Below are 23,158 nucleotides of genomic sequence, written 5' to 3'. Positions count from 1 at the left end.
CTGAATTGAAACGCTCCTTTCCGGCTTCGCTCAGAGTTAGTTTGTACGGCCTGCTATGGGACGTTTATTATAGAGGGTAGATGTCTTGCACACAGCAAAGCTGCCTAATCCCACAGTCAGTAATTCTACTGCAAAGAGGATTAGCTCCTCCCCAACAGAACCACTGGCTATATTTAGATCACATATATTCCCTGTGTTTTCTCCACGCACTCCGCCTCCGGCCGCACTTTCCCCTCCCACTAATTCATCTAAACTTCCCAAGTGGGCAGATGTACCCTGATCTGCTGGTAAAACCAGCTTCACCTCCACAAATCCTTCACTGTTGTTCTCAAACCTTGTCAGGTGGAGGAGCACTTGTACACAACATAACACGTGTATTATGTTAATGTCCCGTCTTGACCAATCAATCCATAATTTTGCTAAAATGCAGATTTTTATGTCATTGAATATAAGACTGCCATTTCTAGTTAATAAAACTGCATGAGCCAACTGTTTGCTAGCTACATTAGCCCAAACACATGCATAACTATGTAAATTAAAGGCAAGGCATTTGTCCCAGAAACATTTTTGTTATACAGGTTGAAAGTTAAATGTATTTATATGTCGTCTGCGAAAGGCATAGGACCATAACATGTTCGTCCAATCATTGCATTCGTTCCAAAACAGCAGCCACCTTTTACAGTTCCTCCTGAACCAAAACAACAAGCTTATGCTGCGTTCACGCCATAACTACTGTAATTTTGAAGAGATGGAGACCCGTGACATTATACTCGAAGTGGTTCGTGACTCGTATTTCAATGGCAACACTATCAACGCCCAAATGAAACTGCAGCAGTCAGGTGGTACAGGTCAGTGCTCTTTAAGTTGTTTATGTTCATTATTATTGTAATGCTATGTGCTTTGAGACAATGTTTGAACACCGTCTCTCGTGCGTTTGCTCCCGGTTTTTGAAGGAGGTGTGGATTCGGAGACACTCTGAAGGGAGGGTGGGATCTCATGCTTTCAAAGCTAGCTCACTATTGCTAGCTTCTCCGAAAATTGCCTACTCTACCTTTATCTTATGAATCGTAGGTATTTCCTCTAAAAATCCCAATTAAAATTCCACCACCATCTTGGAAAACAGTAGGGAGAGTGGGGTGAGTTGTGCCAGTTTTTACTCAAAGTGACTTTTAAAGAGAGGCCATGACAGTAATGTCTTCAACTTAAAGCTACACTGTGTGATATTTTCCCCCATCTAGCTGTGAAAATGTATATGACCATCCAGTGAATATTAGTTTCTATTCCTCTCAATTCCGATTTCGTTTTAACTCCTACGGTGGCCGATTTAGTCCAAGATTAATATGGCTTCCAGTTCGACCTCGTCCACATTCGACACGGTGCCATCGAGTGTTAAAACGCGAAAGGCGAAGCTTGAATTCACGGGTATGTCCCTCTTTGGCTGATGTACTTTCAAGATGGAGGGGCAACATGGCGACCCGCATTCGAACCCCTCACCCGTATGTATTTTCAATGGCATATTATAAACTTACGAGAATACTTTATTACTTGAAAGAAGTAAATATACATTAATGAGCACATATATTTTTGAATGAACTAAGTGTTTTTAGCTAAGAATAAACTAAAAAAATTACACAGTGTAGCTTTAAGAATGTACATATATTTCAGGATGTGGTGCATCCCTGAGAACAATCATTTTTTTACTTTGAAAGGAAAAAAACTGTTTTTTGAAAATGATGTGGTCACATGACCAATTTCTTCTATGGTTTTCCAGAAACAATGAGTGGAACTACTTCCCCCCTGGCACAAATCACCCCACTCTCCCTACACACACAATGAATTTAAATAATATTCTTGGAGTGCGTGCCCAAATTTCATATCAATTTCTTTGTCATTTTGCATTTAACAATAAAAAAAACCCACAATACAATGTGTGTGTGTGTGTGTTAAAACTGTCTCTAAATTACGTCATGAATTAAAATTCTTCCACTGAATGACAGAACATTTGACTATTTGTACTGGTGTCAGATATACTCAGTCAGTCTTGTTCTGTCGATCTTGTTCTCCAAAAGACAGAGGTCTGCAAGTGTAATCCCACAGTATTAAGAGAAAGGAGGTGGGAAGGAAAGACGGTAAAGCACACACAACCAAACTGACCCTATCAAAACCTTCAAAGCTGATTGGAGCGTGAGCGCAGCTCCAATCACCTGACTGACTGACTGACAGACATGAAATCCTCTCAATCCGTATATGTAGGCCTACCTGATAAACCCAAGTATTCGATTTCTTAAGATAATGCTCGCATAAAGATAAACAATGGCAGTTATGATGTATTGAAATGCCACAGTGACAATTCTTATTTTGTATCTGTTCATCAGAGAAATAAAGCTTTGTGAAATGGACTTGATCCTCAAATCTACTCCACAGTGAAAGATAAAGTCGCCATCTAGTGTTTCTTTGTGAAAGAACAATAGCAACTAAGATTGTGCATTATACAGCATACTATACAGCCTGAAAAAATGCATCACAGTTTCCACAAAAATATTAAGCTGAACATCTGTTTTCAACATATATAGGCTATTAATAATATTTATTCTTGAGCCTCAAAGCAGCATGTTAGAATGATTTCTGAAGGATCATGTGACACTGAAGACTGCAGGAACAACATACATTTCAAAATATATTTAAATAGACTTTTAAATTTTACAATATTACTGTTTTTACTGTAATAAATACAGCCTTGGTGAACATACGATACAGACCCCAATCAAAAAAATATATAAATGAATGAATAAATGCTCATATTATGCCAAAAGATCAAAGCATAATCTTCAAAAGAGGAATATCACAGAATATAGGGTGATTTCAGGGTGATTGGGACACTTTTTGCCATTGAGATGACTTGGAAAAAGTGTCCTAATCATCCTGAATTCACCCTAGATATTGAGCAGATATGCCAAAAAGGTCACTCATCTTAAGATTTCTTTTGTATTAAATACTAGTTAAATCTTTCAAATATTAATATTATGTAATATTAAGTTAGTCCCAGGCTAAAATGCATACATATCTTAAATATGTCAGTGCCGTTGTTTTATCATTGTTCAATCTCTATTTTAACATTAATAAAAGCTTAAATGTCCATGAACTGCGGCTCGTCCTAGCTCAGTCTAAACCCTAAAACCAGGCTTTTATCTATAACCATGAATTGCTTTTAAAATCTTCAGAAGAGGAAGAGGAAAACACAACAACTTCCTTGACCACCATTAAACTTCCCCAGCTTAGCATGAATCAACTTTGACATAGCTGGCCAGAGTCTGACAGCCCAGCCTGTCACCATTGCTTCCTCCTCCAGCAAGTCATTCAACGTACAAAACAGCTTTTGTGACGGGACAAAACTGGCAGTGTACTTCATTGTGTCAAGCTTGTTTCCCATCTCTCTTCATTGGTGGCAAACTGGGAACGACGGATTGCGGACAGCATATTGAAATTCACATCACGTTTTCCCCATGGCTATCGCGAATGCGTTCTAGTGCAGCTCAGCGTGACATAGAGAGAAGAGTCTTTTCTTTCACTATTTCCTTATTTATCTAACACCAGAACTCATGGGGGGAGAGAATGGTGGCCTGGGGCTTTCTGAAGACACTGCAGACAGTTCATTGAGGATCATGAAGCTCATTATTCAGAGACCCTTGAACTTCCATTCACAACACACACAAGCAGTGCCTCACAATAAATATGCAAATGTGTTTTGGAAATATAATTTGTTTTCAAAGGGTTAATAGGGTCAGATGTAGGCTATCTACTGTATCACATTACACTTTTTCATCTGGACTGTTTTGCTGGACTGTCATTGTTCCAGTGAACAGTGAAAGAAGAGCTGATGGATATTTTAGATGCTTTGATAAAATTTGATGCGAAAGACCCCCAAATACCACCCTGACGAAGGCAGCTTTATATTTTGATGTGTAAAAATATTATAAAATAAATATTTGGATATTGCATTGTCATTTTACTAAAACAAATGGTTAAAATATTAATTGGAAAATGTATTTTTAATGAAGTAAGTTAAGTAAGAACAAATTATGAGAATAATAATAATAAAAAAAGATAAAATAATAGCGTTAATGTCTTGATTTCGGTCCTTAGGAAGGACAATGAAATAATTACATTTAGTGAATGTAAAAAAAATATTTTTTCTTAAACATATTTCATTAATATGCACATTTTGGTGACCCTATAATGCATTTAAATAAATAAATAAATAAATAAATAAATAAAATCCCCTATATTTCATTCAAAATACTTTGAAACACCCTGGTTTGAAAAGCCTGTAGGCAACATTATTAACGTTGACAGAATGCTTATAAGAAGCATTTTTGTTTTGTCAATGATCGACTGTTTCTCACCTATTGCTTAAAGGGATAGTTCACACAAAAATGAAGATCTTGTCATCATTTTCTCACCATCAAGTTGTTCCAAACCTGTATGGTTTTCTTTCTTCTGTCGAATGCAAAATGAAGATATTTTGAAGAATATGGGTAACGAGACAGAAACAATACTATGGAAGATCAACTGTTTGGTTACCAACATTCTTCAAAATATCTTCTTTTGTGTTCAACAGAAGAAAGAAACTCATGCAGGTTTGGAACAACATATGGGTGAGTACATTTTAATTTTTGGGTGAACTATCCCTTTAAAATGAAATCATCTCGAGTGTTTGAAATGCAGTTTACTTACCGATAGGGGGCGGCACAACAAACTAAAAAACACCTGCCGATGGCAAATCTTATTGAATAAATATTCATTTTTAACATCCTTAACCAAAAAAGTAGATTGTAAGTGCATGAGGCAATGATGTGTATATCAGCAATAGTCTTAATTTACCCTGCATAAGAAACCAAACTCCTGAAATGTCTCTAGCAGAGACGCACATCAAACTGACATTTGGTTTAATTCACGAGGGAGATTAGAAGGGCGTGGCTTAGACGGCTCGGATGCTCGGAGGTTGTCTTTGATTACGATGGTCTAAATAATAATTTTTCTATTTAATTTATTTACCATGTATTTTCAATTCAGTGTGTATAAATGTCTCATTACTCGTGTGTAAATTGCTATCAGGACCGTTGCTTACGTTTGTTCTCACCTGATAGCTGATAATTTCTTCAGCGCTGGTCAAGACGGACCAATCAAATGCGTTTGTGATTACAGAATAATGTGTATTTTTGTGACAATTTTATAAAGATTACTGTAGCGGATTTCTGTTTGATTGCCAGGTGCTATTCCTTATAAACAACAGATATAAATGATTAAACGTTTAGTGTACAAACGTCTATAGTAAAGAAAAAAACGACCCTTAGATTTCAATGCGTCCCAATGGTGGATTCGGATTTCTGGGCCACCACTTGGAAGAAATTAAAAAAACTGAAAGGAAAGTTTTTGCTCATCAACATTTACCTCCCACTGGTTAAAGATCATGGTTAATATGTTTCCTCAACGAGTATCATGATACATGGATTTCATCTGACCTGTACTCTTTATTTGTACGTCCATAAGGGAAACTACGGCGTGTTTAGTAAGAGGTAAGTGGTTTATTTCATGCATAACCAACTTAGTGAAATATAGAGGCATGTGAATGTGCTTGACAGCTTTTGTTTAGTTGTACTTTATGGATACACCTGACGTGTATTATTATGGACGTGCTATTAACACGTCAAAACAACAAAACAGGTTTTATGTTCTCACGGTTAAGGCGCGTAGGATTAAATATAAGGAAATTAAATTAAATCTCGTTAAAAAGTCAACCGGTGCACAAACCGATAGGGTTACAATTTTCCCCAGTCATCTCAATGGCAAAAAGTGTCCCAATCAACCTGAATTTACCCCTACAGATTGAATGTCTTATTTTTTTTCAAGCTTAATTTAGTTTTTGAATCCTTTTTAATACACCAATATCTAACACTTAGACTTACATTTGAAGGAAGATATTTAGTAAGCTTGTTTGTTTATTTATTAAATGACTAGCCACTGTATTAGGCTTTACTTCAGAATTTAGGGTGTTGTGCAAGTTTTTCTAATTTATTTTGATCTTTTCTTATCATGTTAAAAGCTATTAGTGCAACACAAAAATATCTAGCTATTATCTATTTATTTATTAAGCTCATGTATTGTGATATATAACATATGATCAGTGTTGGGGAGTAACTAGTTAAATGTAACTAGATTACATAATTGAATAACAAAATAAATGTAACCGTAATCAGTTACTCAATCAGGAAAAAAATGTGTAATTAAATTACAGTTACTTCTGAAAAAGATGATTACAAAGGGGGTTACATCCGAATATTTTTCTGTAGAAAGCTAGGATATGTTGAATAATATTAATGTGTTGCTTTGCCTGTTTTTGGTGTACACGATGCCTCTTGCTGTTTAGTAAAGCGATGTTATTCTGAGGCTTTTGAATTTGCAGAGCACCATATCTGCCAGTTACATCAGTTCACTTTGCCGCTGAAAGCTTTAGGCTACAACCTGTCTGAGATTTGACATCATGGCAAGTGATAAAAAGGCGTTTCAGTGCTGGAAAATGAATCAAAAAGTAATCAGTTACATTACTTTAATAAAGTAACTGAAATAGTTACACTACTTATTACATTTTAAATAGGGTAACTTGTAATCTGTAGCCTATTACATTTCCAAAGTAACCTTCCCAACACTGCATAATGATAATTGCTTTAATTGGAGCTTCAAATGTTTCATTCAAGTCAAACAACTAATGTTAAACCTTAACGATTATAGTATTTCTCAATCTCTAGTGGACTGGCCAATTGATCATTTGTATCAATTAGTTGCCTTGGTTCTATGTAGTGTTTCTTGGCATGGTTTCCTCTTTCGGTTTTTCCATGTGACATCAGTAAGGCAGTACAGGTAAATATTGACCCATAAAAAGGGTTACCATTCCCTCAGGGGGTAAAGCAGCTGGAACAAATGGCAATACCAGCAGGTTTTGAGAGCATCAGGTTGGAGAACATTAACCAGACGGGCATCAGACGGCATAGCGAACCGCAGTGGCCTCTGTTTCTCAAGTGCTCTTGGAAACAGACACCTGAGCCACAGCCTCCTCGTCCTCCCCCACCCATGACATCACACACCCTCTTATCTGCTGCCAAACACAAAGCCGCATTTAGCTCCCAGTAATCAGCGCTGTGACCTAACCTGCCATGCACTGGAGATGCATGAAGATTCAGGTGTGCTTTTTGGTATGTTTGATTCACGTAATATGCTGAAATAATGGATCTATGAGCTCTGCTGGACTCGGCTTGGAGTTCTCAAGACCTGAGGTAAGATGTCATCCAAGGAGTTTGATCAAATGTGAGGAGAAATGCATACAAAATATGTTTATTATTAACCTGTGACATGAGTTCTGAGGCAATGAAAGAGCTCTGTGACTTGCAGCAGACGCATAGTTTTAGAAGCAATGAATTTAGTATTATATGTGTTTTTCAGTAGTTTAAACGTTTTAGGTTTTTAGCTGATCTTTAAAGTTACGTCATACTGTCATATGTCACTTGAAGTGCAAAGCATTACCTATAGGAGGGAGCCAGCAGGCTAGAACTACTTTAAGTTTGGGGTCATTTAGACATTTTTATATTTTTGAAAGGAGTGTCTTCCGTACCTCACAAATGCTACATTCATTTGAAAATATTGTGAAATGTTTTTACAATATAAAATAACTCTTTTCAGCTTGAATATATTATAAAATGTAATTTATTCCTGTGATGGCACAACTTTTTTTTCATCAGCATCATTATTCCAGGCTTCAGTGTCAAATGAACCTTCAGAAATCATTCAAATATGCTGATTTTGTGTTTAAGAAACATTTTTTAATATTATTTCTTATTATTAATAGTGAAAACAGTTGTGCAGCTTAATATTTCAGTGGAAACTTTTTTCAGCATTCTTTGATCAATAGAAAGTTCAAAAGAACAGCTTTTTTATATATATTAAAAAAAACTGTCATTTAAAAAAAAAAATCAATTTAATGCATTATTGCGAAATTAAATTACACATTTTCTTAAAGGGATAGATCACCCAAAAATGAAAATTCTGTCATTAATTACTCACCTGAGAGACTTTCGTTCACCTTTGGAAAACAAATTAAGATCTTATTGGTGAACTCTTAAAGCTTTCTCATATTCATATATAAACATTCATCAACTTGCTCATCAGTTGTAGTAAATGGAAGCCCAAGCATGTTTGTTTGATGTGCAAGAACCACCTTGCAAGGTTAATTCTTGTGTTACGCAGCACGTTTGAGCTTCAGCAAGAACCAATGAGGTTAATTCTCGTGTTACGCAGCACGTTTGAGCTTCAGCAAGAACCAATGAGGTTCATTCTTGTGTTACGAAGCACGTTTGAGCTTCTGCAAGAACCAATGAGGTTCATTCTTGTGTTACGCAGCACATTTGAGATTCCGCCAGAACCAATGAGGTTCATTCTTGTGTTACGCAGCACATTTGAGCTTCCACAAGAACCAACAAGGTTTGTTCTTGTGTGTTATGCAGCACGTTTGAGCTTACACAAGAACCAATGAGGTTCATTCTTGTTATCCAACACATTTGAGCTTCCACAAGAACCAATGAGGTTCATTTTCATGTTACGCAGCACGTTTGAGCTTCCGCTAGAACCAATGAGGTTCATTCTTCTGTTACGCAGCACGTTTGAGCTTCCGCCAGAACCAATGAGGTTCATTCTTGTGTTACGCAGCACATTTGAGCTTCCACAAGAACCAACAAGGTTTGTTCTCGTGTGTTATGCAGCACGTTTGAGCTTACACAAGAACCAATGAGGTTCATTCTTGTTATCCAACACATTTGAGCTTCCACAAGAACCAATGAGGTTCATTTTCATGTTACGCAGCACGTTTGAGCTTCCGCTAGAACCAATGAGGTTCATTCTTGTGTTATCAAACACATTTGAGCTTCCGCCAGAACCAATGAGGTTCATTCTTGTGTTATCCAGCACATTTGAGCTTCCACAAGAACCAATGAGGTTCCTTTTCATGTTACGCAGCACGTTTGAGCTTCCGCTAGAACCAATGAGGTTCATTCTTGTGTTACGCAGCACATTTGAGCTTCCACAAGAACCAATGAGGTTCATTCTTGTGTTACGCAGCACATTTGAGCTTCCACAAGAACCAATGAGGTTCATTCTTGTTATCCAGCACATTTGAGCTTCCACAAGAACCAATGAGGTTCATTTTCATGTTACGCAGCACGTTTGAGCTTCCGCTAGAACCAATGAGGTTCATTCTTGTGTTATCAAACACATTTGAGCTTCCGACAGAACCAATGAGGTTCATTCTTGTGTTACGCAGCACATTTGAGCTTCCACAAGAACCAATGAGGTTCATTCTTGTGTTATCCAACACATTTGAGCTTCTGCCAGAACCAATGAGGTTCATTCTTGTGTTACGCAGCACGTTTTTCGGTCAATGTTAATATGTGAATAAAAGCCTAAATTAAATCTCTTAAGATAATGTGAACTAAACTCATATGGATTCGTTTTACGATCTCTTTATGAAGCGTCAAAGTGTCAGTTGCGTAGCTGTCAATGGAGGGACAGAAATCTCAGATTTCATCTAAAAGATCTTCATTTGAGTTCCGAAGATGAATTAAAGTCATATGGGTTTGGAACGACATAAGGGTGAGTAATTAATAAAATAATTTTTATTTTTTGGTGAACTTACCCTTTAAAAAGACGTACTGGTCCCAAACTTTTAAACAATAGTGAATGAGGAATAATAGCCTAGTGGTACTTGTCTTGGCAGGTAGAGTTCTGATTCAAACAGGTAGATAGATATTTTAAAGATAAATATGCTGCGGTTTTATAGCCATAACACTTGGATAGTATGGTCTTGATAGAATGAGGGCCCTCACGCTTTGAAGTGTCATTCATTGTTGCTATGGAAATTCAAACAAAGCAAGTAGTTAAACATCAAGCTCCACCTCCACACCTTTCAGCTGTGACCCTCCCCCAAAACACACATAAAGGCTCACTCACTCACTCACTCAAGCATTACTAATGTGGCTCTCTGGAGAATTATATAGACTATAAACAGTTACGAATTCAGTGCAGCTTTTGAACTGCAGTACATTAGAAACCACTTCAAAACGTGCATTGATCAGAAGGTGTGGTCTTTTCAGGTCAGAATAATAAAACAAGCTTTATGTTTCAAATGACATATAATAACACTCCACACCCGAAAGGACAATTTATACTTTTGCATTCATGACTCAGGTTTATTGTTGTTGACATATTACTAGTACTAATGATATTGACAAATCTTTGATATTTTTCTTTTTATTTAGTTAAGCCATATTTATTTCAATGTGTATAAAGACTGATCTTGCCAAGTCTTTTCTAACAAGCTTGCCTGACAGTACTGTCATGATCAGGTGTCAGTAAGGGACACCAGTATCACATGTCACTATTGAGTGCCGCTGTTCCATGTGCTTGAACACTGTCACACCACAACAAAAACAGTGGTGTTTACCTGATGTCGTACAGTTTTCAAAATCAAAATTCGAAAGTTTTTGCTCACACAATTGGCAAGGGACCGCATTGAACTTGGTCATTCTAAATAATACCTAAAACCCACAAAGATATATCATTCCCACATTCTAAACCTATTTATTTGGCTATTTATACTCTGGCCACCATTTCACATTACGGTAACCGATGTAAATGATGAGTTAACACGTTGTAATTACCAGTTCTACAAGCACGTGAAGACTTTTTACAGTTCAGAATCGCTGCGTAAATACGACATGGCGTGAATGCACCTTAAAATTTGTTCAACAGAGGTGTCTTGTTTCTAAAGAACTTTACTACAACTGCTTTATCACCTGGGTGGAAGAGTAAAAAGCAAAACAAAAGCAGCTGCTACTTCAGCCACGTTTTAGACTTCCACTAATTAAATCTTCACACCTGAGGCACTAATGCAGCCCTGATTATTTCTACACTAAGGCCAGTACCTGAACATGTTATTTCCTGTTTAAAACCTTGACTGCGCTTTATTTGCTGCACAAAAGTCTAGAAGAAAATTGCGCAATGCTGATCATTCTGAGGGTTATGCAAAATCAAAGGCCCCATAATCTTCTTGGGGCCTCCATTCAGAGTCTTGATGCATGATAATTATCCCATAATTCAGATAAGCTGCCCCGATTATTAGGTTAGATACAATTATTGTAATTTGTCATTTTGCAGTCGCCTGTAATTCGAAAAGGCCTTAAAGACATTAATTGCAGGTTCCTCATGGATCATCATGCTATCAAGTCCCTCGCTCGAGGGTGAAACATGCTGATAGGCTTTTCTCAGTAATTCTATAGTGCTCAAGCTTTTATTCTTTGCGGTACAAGGCCAGTTACACTACCATTCAAAAGTTTAGGCTTGGTAATAAAAAAACAAAAAAAATGCTTTAAAAGAATTATCCTTTTTGAAACCGAAAATGTGAAGGAAAAAAAGGCTTTGCTGTCTCTTTTTGATCAATTTAATGCACACTTGCTAAAGGAAATTAATTACTTTTAAAAAAGCTAAGCCTAACTTTTGAACAGTAGTGTATTTTAACTACACATCAGATGCATCGGAAATTATGCATTTTATGACTTTATTCAGAGTAAATAAGGACAATCTTCAAGAACTAGTGATCTGGACCATTATTTTAAAGTGAAAAACTTTTTCACATTAAAATAATGGTCCAGGTCACTAGTAGTTCCTGTGTAGTGACTAGGTAACACTTGAATAATTAGTGATGCATTTTATGACCACATTGAGAATAAAAGTTAGTTTACTCAGACACGTTAATGTTGTGATTAGTAATTAATTAGTAATTCTTTATAATTTGTCATAGTTACTTATTAGTTCTTAGTGATGCCAATCCCATTCAGTAATTATTGACTACCTAATAAGGAACTATCTTAGTCCTAAATTTGATATTATTTACTGATTAGTTAAGCTTTTTTCTATATTAGTTAATAGTAGTAGAAGTGTTAATGTTGTACAACGCATTACTTCCTGCACAGTTACCTATTAAAGGGTTAGTTCACCCAAAAATGAAAATAATGTCATTTATTACTCACCCTCATGCCGTTCCACACCCGTAAGACCTCCATTCATCTTCGGAAAACAAATTAAAATATTTGTTGAAATCTGAAGGCTCAGTGAGGCCTGCATAGGCAGCAATGAAATTTCCTCTCTCAAGATCCATTAATGTACTAAAAACATATTTAAATCAGTTCATATGAGTACAGTGGTTCAATATTAATATTATAAAGCGACGAGAATATTTTTGGTGCACCAATAAAACAGAAATAACGACTTATATAGTGATAACCGATGTCAAAACACTGCTTCATGAAGCTTCGTACCGTTATGAATCAGTGTATTGAATAAGCGATTCGGAGCGCCAAAGTCACGTGCTTTCAGCAGTTTGGCAGTTTGACACTCGATCCGAATCATGAATCGACTCGCTGATTCATAACGGTTCGAATCTTCATGCAGCAGTGTTTTGAAATCGGTTATCACTATATAAGTCGTTATTTACTTTTTTTGGCGCACCAAAAATATTCTTGTCGCCTATATGTCGCCTTGTCTCTATTAATAATAATACCCTCATCCTAGGTGTGGGTGGTATGAACAAAATCTCACAGTATGACTTTTTTTATCACATATAACGGTTATTTGATTGTTTTTTATTTGAAACTATTTCTGTTTATTAACAATTAAACGTCACTTTCTTTTCTTTTCTTACATCACCCCTCGATTTTGCCTGTCCTGTAGGGTAAGCTTTGCCCTTTGACAGGTTTGCTTATTTCCTTCCGCCCTCATAACGTCAGTACTATTGCTATTGTTCATTAAAGCAGGTGTCAGAAAAAGAGTTTTCCGTCACCATTTCAGCTGGGAGGAAATCTATATTTGATCTTAGTTCTTGTCACGTGTACAGCAAAGTGTTTCAGTGCCTATAAGTGATGAAACAACTTCCCCTTTTAAATTGTTGCTGGCATTGCTTTTTGTGCTGTTGTGCACTTTATGCATTAGATTAGAACATTATGAAAGGAAACCAGAAGAGCCACACCTCAAGGTGGGAAGTTCAGTTTCTCCTTTGATGTTCTGATGGGTGTAGATGAACTCCACGTATTGCCAAGTATTTGAGGTATAAGCTTGTAGGTATATATCAGCTTACAGCACAGGTGTATTGCACTGAAATGTTAGACAACTTAAAGGCAGTTTCACTGGTCATTACTGCATTCAGGTTCAGCCAGGTGTTTCTGTTTTATTCCATGGAAAAAAATGCTACAGTTGACCTAAGAGCAGTCTTAAAATTTGTTAAAGGGTTAGTTCACCCAAAAATGAAAATTCTGTCATTAATTACTTACCCTCATGTCGTTCCACACCCGTCAGACCTCCGTTCATCTTCGGAACAGAAATGAAGATATTTTAGTTGAAATCTGATGCCTCTGAAAGGCCTCCATTGGCACAATGGCACTTTACACTCTCAAGACCCTTAAAAGGTACTAAAGACGTCGTTACAAAGTCAATCTCACAACAGTGGTTCTAAAATAACTTTATGAATTGGCGACAATAGTTTTTGTGCGCAAAAAAACCCTAAATAACGACTTATATAGTGATGACGATTTCAAAACACGGCCTCATGAAGCTTCGAAGCGTTATGAATCAGTGAGTCGATTCAGCGGTTTGGATCGCCAAATTTCAGCAGTTTGGCGGTTTGACACGCGACCCGAATCATGATTCGACTCACTGATTCATAACGCTTACATTTTGCTTACAACGGTACATTTTGTAGCCAAATTGGCTGGTGAGTGAAAAAGTTAATTTCAAACCCTCAAAATAAGATGACTGTGATAGACATATAAACAACATTAAACACTTGATGTTCACCTCAGGGTGTTTTAAAGGTGATAAGTGAGTGTGTGTGCAGGGACTCTACTCTTACTTTTGATTGTGTGTAGAGAGAAGGCAGAGCAAACTGAGCACCGGAGAAGAGGATTAGGATGGTATTATTAGATTCATCTGTTTATCCTTTCACCTGATCCTCCTTAAATCTAACAGTGCTGCATTTATTTACCAGTGTGCACTGAAAATGCTTTAAAAGAATGAACGGCCAATGGATTGCATGTCAGATTGTTTGATTGTTTTTTTGGTCTATGATGGTAAACTGCATTAAAAATATGTCCAGGTTTCACCCCAAAAAACAAAACGAAAAAGATATTTTGCATGAAAAAAATTAAGCCGTTTTTAGGAGCATAAATGTTCATTGTAGTTTATTGTGATATTCTATTAATGAAAAGGAAGCACATTTGCATACCAACTTATGATTACAGAAACACATCAGGACATTTTTGTTGTTCAAAATGTTCTGAATATAATTTCTTTCTTTTGACCAGATCATCATCATGACATGTTTCGTGAGATTCGCCCATGAACTCGGTGTTCCCGTAAACACATCATGTTCTGCTAATTACAGGCCTGAGAATTACTATAGCAGTGTATTTTAACATGTCTTGCACTCATTGACTCTGAAGGTGTGACTCACACTCATGAATATTTCTCGTCTTTAAGTGCTATTTAACAAACAGCTGTTGTGCTGTCAGGTGCTAATTTGAGTTAGTTCTTCATTTGCTGAGGGTATTTTCATGCTCAAACCTATCGAGTCATAAACTTTTATTTTTTTATTTTTTATTAGGCCGAAAGAAGATTCTCGTTGATCTGATATAATCTACTGTTCGTTTGCATTGACCTCATATTGTTTTTTGTTTTTTATCTTTTCAGTGTCCAGAGTCATGAAACTTAGTCCTTGTCAAGCCCCATTATATGTAAGTATCTTCCATGCTTATTTTTATTCCTCTTTATTTGTTCGGTCAAACCACTGATGGAGATGGTTTTGTTCCACTTACACACAGCTAGACAGTAGCATGAGTGTTCATGTGAATATCAGGGTAATTGAAATGTTAGCCTGCTGCAATTTCTACAAATATTATCATGTCCCGCACAGGTGCTAGACACATGCGCACAAGAAAGTTTCATTAAAGGTCCCATGGCATGGCATTTTTCTATTATTTTACAATGTTTCCTGAGGTGTATTTATATTGTTAGTATGATTTTTACATCATAAAATGTCATAATTTAGAAATAAAAGGCATTTTTTCAATACTGATGTTTGCCCTGTGGCTGAATGCACTGTTTCAAGAGGCGTGTCTGCTGTGAGACTTCAGTAAAAACGCCCACTGTTGTGATTGGCTGACATCTTTGCATTTGAAATGAGCGGAGGGGGCGTGGTTTAACGAGGTCTACGAGGCACGAGCAGGCACGAGCTGCTGCCAGAGAGGCGGATGGACCAGAGTTCACTTCACATCAGTTCTGTCAGTCTCAGTTCAGTGAACTGTTGTAGTTACAGCACAAACTTCAGGTTATTAGTCTATTTCTAGTCGGAGGGACTGTCACTCATTTCAGAAAGTCAGTAACTTTAGTAAATTATGGCATTTATGACTGGAGACGCGAACCGTTTAGAACAATTCAGTCCGATTTGGTGAACTGATTCGGTTCACTAAAAAGAACCAGTTCAAAAGAAAGATCGTTCGCGAACCGGACATCGCAGAGACGGAGCGATTGCTAACAAAGTTATTTATAGTAACTACTGAGTTATGAGAGCGCTGTCAGTCAGTGCGAGTTTATTGTGTTTGTATCTGAGAGTTCTGAATAAACACGAGTCCCAGTCACACTGAGTCCGTCTTCATCATTATTACCAACTTTGTAACACATGCAAAGTACCATTACAGCTGTCGAGATGAACGAGTTACGAGTAAGTGTTGATAATAGCATTATTTTTAGATATGTTCCTATCATATGAAAAGCGTCAGTGACGCGCATTGAGTAACGTTACACAGCGCAAACAAAGACACCACAGCATTAATCGAATGTAATCCAGTTTATTGTGGGGAAAGCTGGCTAGCCTAGCCGGATACCCTCACGCTTACCCCCCTTCTGCTTAATCTCGCACCGCGTAAGGCGTCTCCGCTGTGGGCCAGATGCAGTTCTGGGGGTCGGGGATGTTGGAGGCCGAGCCTCGGCGTGTGTGAGGTTTATCTCTAAAGATGTTACTCTGCTGATGTTGAGCAGAAACGACTGTATGCACATTGTAGAACAGATAGACGCGACGAGGACGTACAAAAACACTGACTCACAAGATAGAAAACACGAAAACACCGTTCTGTCGGGAGAGAGAGAAGCCGCAGCGTGTGCACGAATAATAAATAATTAGCTACACATAAGAAATCACTGATCACAGATCAGAAGGAACTGAAAAAAAACTTCTGTTTTCATTTGTACATCCAAACTGCCAGCGTTCACTCGTTCACAACCCATGATCTCTCGAGCGTTTGCATGGGCGTGCCAGATTCTCTGGGTGGAGGAAAGGGAGGAAACCGTTCCTGCTTGGACGTCAAACCAGGAGACTTCAGGATTGGCTAGTCTGGCCTGTCATTTTCTCAAAGGCAGAGAAAGACAGCCAGAACTCGGGTTTTACACCGATCAACATTTCTATCCACTTGGGGACAATATTCAGGCTAGGGGAACTCATATTAATGTTGAAAAAATAAAATGAAAATTTCATGCCATGGGACCTTTAATGTCTAGTATTTACTATTAATTTACTAATGCTGCTGCCTTGTCTAGTTGTTTGTTGTTGTTCCATTTATTTCATAAATTTTTCGACTGTGAAATATAGGGCTCAGTGCTGCCACCTTGTGGACCAACTTGAGCAACTAACCAACTAACAGGTGCATTTGCGAGCTGAGCTCACAGAGTACACGTGGTTAGAAAATTTGCTCTGTGTGCGTACAATATACTCGTACTATGCTGACAATTTACATAATGGCGAGTTCACACTGCCCGATTTTGACTCGCCGTCATGTTTTGCGAAATCGGAGACAAATGCCCAAAATCATAGGCAAATCGGTGCTCGTGCACGTGAGTGACAATCACGTAGTGTGAATTATCAAAGACGTGATTTGAGAGAATCCTGCTGTGTGAAATGTGTTCTGACGGAAAATGACATCGCCGATGACCTACAGCCAATAAGAGAGCAAGACACAGGGCAGTGGGAAGTTCAGGGAGGTGTTAAAGACCAGAATATCAGTATTTTAATAGATATATTTACAATTATATCAAACAGAAACAAAGCACAAACATTTGCTTGACCAGCCGCAACAGCAGCACATTGTAAAATTATTTATTTACCTCCAACTCTCTTTGCAGAACACAATCATTGCTCCATGTGTCTCCCCAACCATAATCTTTTTCTCTTTTTCTCCTTTTTGCTGCAAATCAGCGCACAGACAATTTGGAGCGCAAACTTTCTGCAGTTTATAATTTTTAGCAATTCTATTCTCGCATGAGAACTCCGGTCTGACGCACGTGTGATCTCGCGCTGTTTCCTTGTCACTTCTCACGTGTGTTTGGTTGTGAAACGTAGTTTGCGCAGCGGAGAGAGTTGTCGGTGATTCTCATATTGTAAAGTTATGCAGTGTGAAACCTCCTGTCACTGACCCATGACTGAATGCTACCCCAGATAGTCATGCAGTGTGAAAAGAGCAGTGATCCGACGAGTTTGAAAATCGTGCAGTCTGAACTCGGTGTACCCTAGTGTACATGTAAAAACCAAATTATACTTTAGGATTTAGGGGCCTTTTACACAGAACCCATTTTTGCGTTTAAATACACGAAAGCTCTCTTATTCATTAGAATAGCCTGTGTCTAACATTTTTTAATGGAAAAACGTGAGACGCAGGACAGATGAATGAAAAATAACACTAGCTCTAGAGACACGTTTTTGCTGGAAGTTGAAGTTCACACCCGTAAAATTTCAGGACTCAGAACCGCATTGTCGGAAAACCTGCGCTGTGTGACTGGAACCGGATGAACTTGTGATTCGATCGGACTCTTGTCGTGTTGATAGCACAACCAGAAGTTCCACTAGGTAGAAAAGTAGTGCCAGTTTGAAATTGTCACTGAAACATTCAAGTGATTTATCAAAAATAAGAGCTGTACATCTGCTTTTAACAATAGACCTTCTGCTTTTAAACTCTACTTTAAACTTGCCTCATTGTAAGTGCATTCATTTTAATAATAATATTTAATAATATTGATGATAATTTTGGACTTCTATTAAAATGAATGCACTTACAATGAGGCAAGTTTATAGTAGAGTATGAAAGCAGAAGGTCTATTGTTAAAAGCAGATGTACAGCTCTTATTTTTGATAAATCACTTGAATGTTTCAGTGAAAATGTTTGTTATTTGAGCAGTAAAGTTGTCTGAATTGTGATTTACAACTGAAACAAACATTTAGTTTAAGAGGCAAAATTATGTAAGATAACAAAGCTTATTTAGAAATAAATTCTTCCCGAATTGACAACCTCAATATATTTCGTATGCTTTCATGTGAAACAGACTTAGGCCAGTAAGAGCTGTGTGTGTAAACCTCACTCACCGATCTCAAGAGTCCCTCTAGCAGTGATGGAGTCCGACTCGAGTCCTTATTCTCTGGACTCGAGTCCGACTCGAGACTCTGTTCTCTGCACTCGTGACTTGACTTGGACTCGCGGACTGATGACTCGTATTTGGACTCGAGTCTGGAGGATATATAAAATCGCACTTGAGCATTCATCAAATTAATTACGTTGTTTCTGACTAAATAGGTTATCAAAATATGATATAAGATGTTACGCTTTTCCTGTTTCGGGCTCGACCGGCCGTGATCTATTTTTTTCCCTCACGGACACTGCTACCGCTCGCTCTCCTTGCTTGACAACACACTCACTGACTGACGTCACTCACTTTACGCCGCATTCTCGTGCATTATTCGCGGGCTAAATGTTGACATATGTCGTGAAGTTCGCCTACACGGATTTTGCATCTAATGCTGAAAAGAGCAGCGCTAAATGTTGTGTGTGTAATCGCACAATTGAGCAAAAGACTGGGACAACTTCAAACTTTAACAGACATCTGTCACGGATGCACCCAGAAAAGTAAGTAAAATGCTTTCCATTGGCTAACATTAGCTTTAAAAAAACTATTATTGACTAATGCATATATGATAATAAACAGAGGAAGCTAGGGTTGGGCGATGTCTGCCTATTTGGCATCAGACGTCGACGATGTACAGTGAAGCGAATGTACAGTGACGTGACAATAACTGCCAGATTCAAACTGTGCTTTTATTTCTGCAATGTCTGCGCTGAGCCAAAGACGGACGCGTTCAGCGCTTAATCCCGCTTATGTTTATTTTAGATTTCAGATATTTAAATACATATAATTTATAGCAAAACAATACATTTATAGTTTGTAAAATACACAATGGTGTCTATGGAAGCAGCAATAAACAATCTTTTCAAATATATTTGCCGACATGACGTACACTACAGGCCAACAGTTTGGACACATTACTATTTGTAATGTTTTTGAAAGAAATTTCTTCTGCTCATCAAGCCTGCATTTATTTGATCAAAAATACAGAAAAAAATGTAATATTGTGATATATTATTACAATTTAAAATATTTGGTTTTCAATTTATTATACTTTAAAGTATCATTTATTTCTCTGATGCAAAGCAGAATTTTCAGGATCATTACTCCAGTCTTCAGTGTCACATGATCCTTCAGAAATCATTATAATATTCTGATTTATTATGAGTGTTGGAAACAGTTCTGCTGCCTAATATATTTGATGAATAAAAGGTTCAAAAGAACCGCATTTATTCAAAATAAAAACATATTTTCAAATAATACAAATCTCCTTTACTATCACTTTTTATCAATTTAACACATCCTTGCTGAATAAAATTATTGATTTATTTCAAAAAAAGAAAGAAACAAACCCAAATTACTGACCAGTAGTGTATATTGTTGTTACAAAAGATTTCTATTTTTAAAACATTTGCTTCTGTTTTTTTCTTTTTCTTTTTTTTTACTTTTTATTTATCCAAGTATCCTAAAAAAGTATCACAGGTTATGAAAAAATATTAAGCAGCAGAACTGTTTCCAACACTCATAATAAATCAGAATATTATAATGATTTCTGAAGGATCATGTGACACTGAAGACTGGAGTAATGATCCTGAAAATTCTGCTTTGCATCACAGAAATAAATGATAATTTAAAGTATAATAAATTGAAAACAAAATATTTTAAATTGTAATAATATATCACAATATTAAATTTTTTTCCTGTATTTTTTCTGTATTCTCAAACACGGACTCAAGCCTCGACTCTGACTCGAACTCAGGTAATGGTGACTCGACTTGGACTCGACTCGGACTCTTCTTTGGTGACTCCACTTGGACTCGACTCTGACTCTTCTTTGGTAACTCGGACTTGGACTCGACTCGGACTCTTCTTTGGTGACTCGGACTTGGACTCGACTCGGACTCTTCTTTGGTGACTCGACTTGGACTCGACTCGGACTCTTCTTTGGTGACTCGACTTGGACTCGACTCGGACTCTTCTTTGGTGACTCGACTTGGACTCGACTCGGACTCTTCTTTGGTGACTCGGACTTAGACTCGACTCGGACTCTTCTTTGGTGACTCGGACTTGGACTCGACTCGGACTCTTCTTTGGTGACTCGACTTGGACTCGACTCGGACTCTTCTTTGGTGACTCGACTTGGACTCGACTCGGACTCTTCTTTGGTGACTCGACTTGGACTCGACTCGGACTCTTCTTTGGTGACTCGGACTTAGACTCGACTCGGACTCTTCTTTGGTGACTCGACTTGGACTCGACTCGGACTCTTCTTTGGTGACTCGACTTGGACTCGACTCGGACTCTTCTTTGGTGACTCCACTTGGACTCGACTCGGACTCTTCTTTGGTGACTCGACTTGGACTCGACTCGGACTCTTCTTTGGTGACTCGACTTGGACTCGACTCGGACTCTTCTTTGGTGACTCGACTTGGACTCGACTCGGACTCTTCTTTGGTGACTCGACTTGGACTCGACTCTGACTCTTCTTTGGTGACTCGACTTGGACTCGACTCGGACTCTTCTTTGGTGACTCGACTTGGACTCGACTCGGACTCTTCTTTGGTGACTCGGACTTGGACTCGACTCGGACTCTTCTTTGGTGACTCGACTTGGACTCGACTCGGACTCTTCTTTGGTGACTCGACTTGGACTCGACTCGGACTCTTCTTTGGTGACTCGGACTTGGACTCGACTCGGACTCGACTCGGACTCTTCTTTGGTGACTCGGACTTGGACTCGACTCGGACTCTTCTTTGGTGACTCGGACTTGGACTCGACTCGGACTCTTCTTTGGTGACTCGACTTGGACTCGACTCGGACTCTTCTTTGGTGACTCGGACTTGGACTTGGACTCGGACTCTTCTTTGGTGACTCGGACTTGGACTCGGACTCGGAACACTGGGACTCGAGACTCGACTCGGACTCGACAGTTGGTGACTCGACTACAACACTGCGCCTGTCTCCCACGCCTGAGACCCAGGTTAAAATCCCGCTAGGAGCGGGTCGAGTAGGATCGGTTACACATGAACCCTCATAATGAGATAATTATAATGAGATTTAGACAATATTGTGAATTACGCTCATAATTTTAGCAACCATAATCATAGTAAAACATGGCGTTTACTGTTTTTAAACACTTTAATCGCATTTATTCCACTCGTGCGCTTGTGAATTTTTGGGGTGCTGAATAAACTCAATTCATGTTGATAATGTTGTGAGACATGTAATATAATATAGAGTACATTATAGACAGCGTTATTATATTGATGGTTGAAAACAATGGTTTTTGGTAGCCTGGCTCCGCCCTCCTACGTACTTCCGCTCAATTTTCATTTTCCTTCAGTATGTCATCAGGGTTTGCGGTATAATCGCTGGTTTTCTCCAGCCAAATTTTAACCGGTCCAATCAGCGAACAGAGTGGCTGAGAACGATGAGTCTGGTAGGACCAGGCTAGGTTTTTGGTGCATAATCCAAAAAATATCTGAGGTTGGATCATAAACGGCAAACAAATCCATGTGCGCTGGAAGAGGTTGTCTTTTGAACATGTCTACTGTAATTGTGTTCATCATTTGTGCTGTGCATTTGGGTATGTGAATAATGGCGGTAAAAAAAAAAAGAAGACAAAAATGAGAGAATAATTAAAAAATTGCATGTAAACAGGAGTGAATTAAGAATTAAGTATTGACTTACTTCAATTAAGTCCTTACTCTGATTATTAGAAAATATTAGTGTACATCTAAAAGCAGCCATTCAATTGTGAAATGTAATCTGGAAAAAAAACATTCCAGCTTCGCCATTCCCTTCTAAGTCTGCTGTCCTTTTAGCCATCTTCAACACAGAAAAGTCAATAAAATTCTCATTTAGGAGATTGGTGACCCCAGTTTGAATTCTTCCCAGGGAATATGGTTCCTAGGGAATATGACTGTCAGCACCTTACAAGAACAGAAAGTGAGTAGAGCAACGGGAAAGATGTATGCCGGATATTGTGTTACTATCACAAGAAGCCCATCTCACGTAGGAGTACAGTCAACAAAGGGAAGGGATTTCCCCTCCTGTGCAGTGAAATCTGATGAGGGTTCAAAGACACTTATCTTTGTGTTAACGTCTGTAATTAACTGCTGAAACGATATTAGATTATCCAGAAGACTGAGATAAATGGATACAATGGTGATGGTGATAGAGGATGGATTAGGCTGGTTTTGACTACAGAAGTATGCGTGACACCCCTTATTGTGCCTTTATTCCCATAGACATCTTTCCTCTCCTGAAATAATTTCAGGAGTCAGTATGCGGCTCCGATTTCTCCAATTCTATCCGATTGTCAATCATACCATAGTACAGCCTCCATCGAAACTCGAAAATATCCTTTCTGTTGCTTTAACGCATTATGAGCAAGAAATTTACCATGAAACCAATGTTCTTTAATGGTCCTTTGTCTGACTTAAATTTCTGTCGAAAGTTAGAACTTTTCTATCTTTTAAAGACCTTGAAAGAGTCACACATGCTTTTGTTTTATCTCGCTTGGACTTCTGTAACTCATTGTATATTGGATTACCCCAATCCT

At 38.1% G+C, this 23,158-nt stretch overlaps 1 protein-coding gene across 6 annotated transcripts in view; it reads left to right on the top strand.

Moving 5' to 3' along the window:
• The first annotated feature begins 5,397 nt into the window (after nt 1-5,397).
• The window catches only part of LOC307140433 (uncharacterized protein), a 109,837-nt gene continuing 92,076 nt past the window's right edge, over nt 5,398-23,158 (top strand). For 2 of the 6 annotated variants that reach the window (XM_079839986.1, XM_079839982.1), the window contains exons 1-2: nt 5,471-5,576; nt 14,842-14,885. In XM_079839986.1, the coding sequence (XP_079696112.1) occupies nt 14,853-14,885 (33 nt within the window). In that variant the 5' untranslated portion in view covers nt 5,471-5,576; nt 14,842-14,852. Of the gene's footprint in view, nt 5,577-7,193; nt 7,332-14,841; nt 14,886-23,158 lie in introns of those variants that run through there. The other 4 variants (XM_079839983.1, XM_079839984.1, XM_079839985.1 and 1 more) reach the window with 4 other exon arrangements.

Source organism: Gobio gobio, assembly GCF_949357685.1.
Source record: "Gobio gobio genome assembly, chromosome: 2".
Classification (NCBI taxonomy): domain Eukaryota; kingdom Metazoa; phylum Chordata; class Actinopteri; order Cypriniformes; family Gobionidae; genus Gobio; species Gobio gobio.
This window is presented reverse-complemented; position numbering and strand designations above follow the sequence as displayed.